The sequence below is a fragment of the Caenorhabditis briggsae genome (assembly GCF_000004555.2).
Source record: "Caenorhabditis briggsae complete genome, chrII, whole genome shotgun sequence".
Lineage (NCBI taxonomy): Eukaryota > Metazoa > Nematoda > Chromadorea > Rhabditida > Rhabditidae > Caenorhabditis > Caenorhabditis briggsae.
This window is the reverse complement of record NC_013486.2, coordinates 10,117,508-10,119,033: the sequence shown is the minus strand read 5'-3', so window position 1 is coordinate 10,119,033 and position 1,526 is coordinate 10,117,508. Positions and strand designations below refer to the sequence as shown.

Here is a 1,526-nt window from a genome sequence, read left to right as displayed (position 1 = left end):
GCGGCGCGCCCACGTTTTATTGAATAGACAATATTTTCGTCAAATTTCCCGCTTTTTTCGTCGATTTTCGTATGATTCTCATGAATCTTCAATTGAATTTTATTTAACATATTTAGGAAAAAAGCCAGAATTAAATAGACGAAATAAAAATGTTTCGAGATACGGTATTGAAAGCGCATTCATTTATTCAAAAAACTTTCGCTGTTTTTGCTCCAGGATTGCGCCTAAAATAAATTTTAATACCTTAGAAAACTAGAAAAATCGAATGTGACGACAGAAAAAAATTATACAGATTATAGTCTAATTTTGGGTTAATACGATAAGCCGACAAGGTTAACAAACTGCAAAAACTGAAAACAAATTTTGCAGCAATACGGAATGACCGTTGGAATCTACACTTCTTATTATGACTGGAACCAGATCACCAATGGATGGACCAGCATTGGAAACGATGTTCTCTTGTGGTACTGGAATGTTTTGGGAGGAGGTGTCAACGGAGAGACTCCAGCCAATTTCGCTGATTTCCGTGCTTTCGGATGCTGGACTGCTCCATCTGTCAAACAATTCGCTCAAGTTGAGCAAGTCTGCCAAATCACTGTCAACAGAGATGTCTACGCTGCCGGATCCATGCTTAAGGCCGCTGACGCTGTTCAAGAAGACGGAAAGATTTACGCTGGAGGATTCATCCATCAGTAAACAATCCTTCTTTCTTATAAGACACTATGTGCTACTTATATCTGTTTCCTTTTTGTATTTTTCTGGGAATTTGTTTTATATGATAAAAATCAATTCCGTAGAATTTGAGTTTATTTAAAAAATTTTAAAAAATTATTTCAAAAGTAACATGAAAAAAGAAACAAAACAAAACAAATAGAAGGGCAAAAATAAGTAACAAAACAAAACAAATAGAAGGGCAAAAATTAATTTTCTATATCAATATATGAACTATCTCCTCTGTCGTCATCCATATGATTTTCTTCGACTTTGATGAACCGATCTCCATAAATTTTGAATGTGTGAACTTCCAGCTGGGGAGCGAAATTCGGCATTGCATTCCTACGAAGCCTTCCTTGTGGGCTAAGATCGTACTTTGTGAAGTGTTTCTTGCACATATAGTTGACTGGATTTCTCCATAAACGTTCGCTTAACTCGTTTCCTATGGACTCCGCCCACATTGCAATTCGCGTTCGAGTCTTGGGAATGTTCAACATCGCTTCCTTCTCGTGTATTTCGAAACAATAACAACATTTGACTGGTCTGTGCAAGACTGCGTTCGGATAGATATGTCGATCGATTGGGAGATGCATGGGTTCTCTTCTAATAATTCGAAGCAACGAAGAGACCGATTCTGTGTTTTCCTTTTCGAATCTCTGTTTCCTCGGCTCACGGAAGCATTTCGGTACAATCGCATCGGCTTGAACATCTGATTTACATTCGATGGTTTTTTCACACGGTACATCTTCTTCTCGGACCACCGGACCCACTGGTTCCTGAAATTGAAGATGATACTTATGGGGTTATTCAGC

At 38.1% G+C, this 1,526-nt stretch overlaps 3 protein-coding genes across 3 annotated transcripts in view; 2 read left to right on the top strand and 1 right to left on the bottom strand.

The window, feature by feature from the left end:
* The window catches only part of Cbr-lys-8, a gene marked incomplete at both ends in the record, with an annotated part of 10,229 nt that extends 9,542 nt beyond the window's left edge, over positions 1 to 687 (top strand). The window contains one exon of the mRNA XM_002630709.1: positions 370 to 687. Within this exon, the coding sequence (XP_002630755.1) occupies positions 370 to 687 (318 nt within the window). The remainder of the gene's footprint in view (positions 1 to 369) is intronic.
* Positions 1 to 1,526, top strand: part of CBG02451 — a gene marked incomplete at both ends in the record, with an annotated part of 12,010 nt that overhangs the window by 2,393 nt on the left and 8,091 nt on the right. The window lies entirely within an intron of this gene.
* Cbr-cdc-14 overlaps positions 921 to 1,526 on the bottom strand; it is a gene marked incomplete at both ends in the record, with an annotated part of 6,105 nt that continues 5,499 nt past the window's right edge. The window contains one exon of the mRNA XM_002630712.1: positions 921 to 1,490. Within this exon, the coding sequence (XP_002630758.1) occupies positions 921 to 1,490 (570 nt within the window). The remainder of the gene's footprint in view (positions 1,491 to 1,526) is intronic.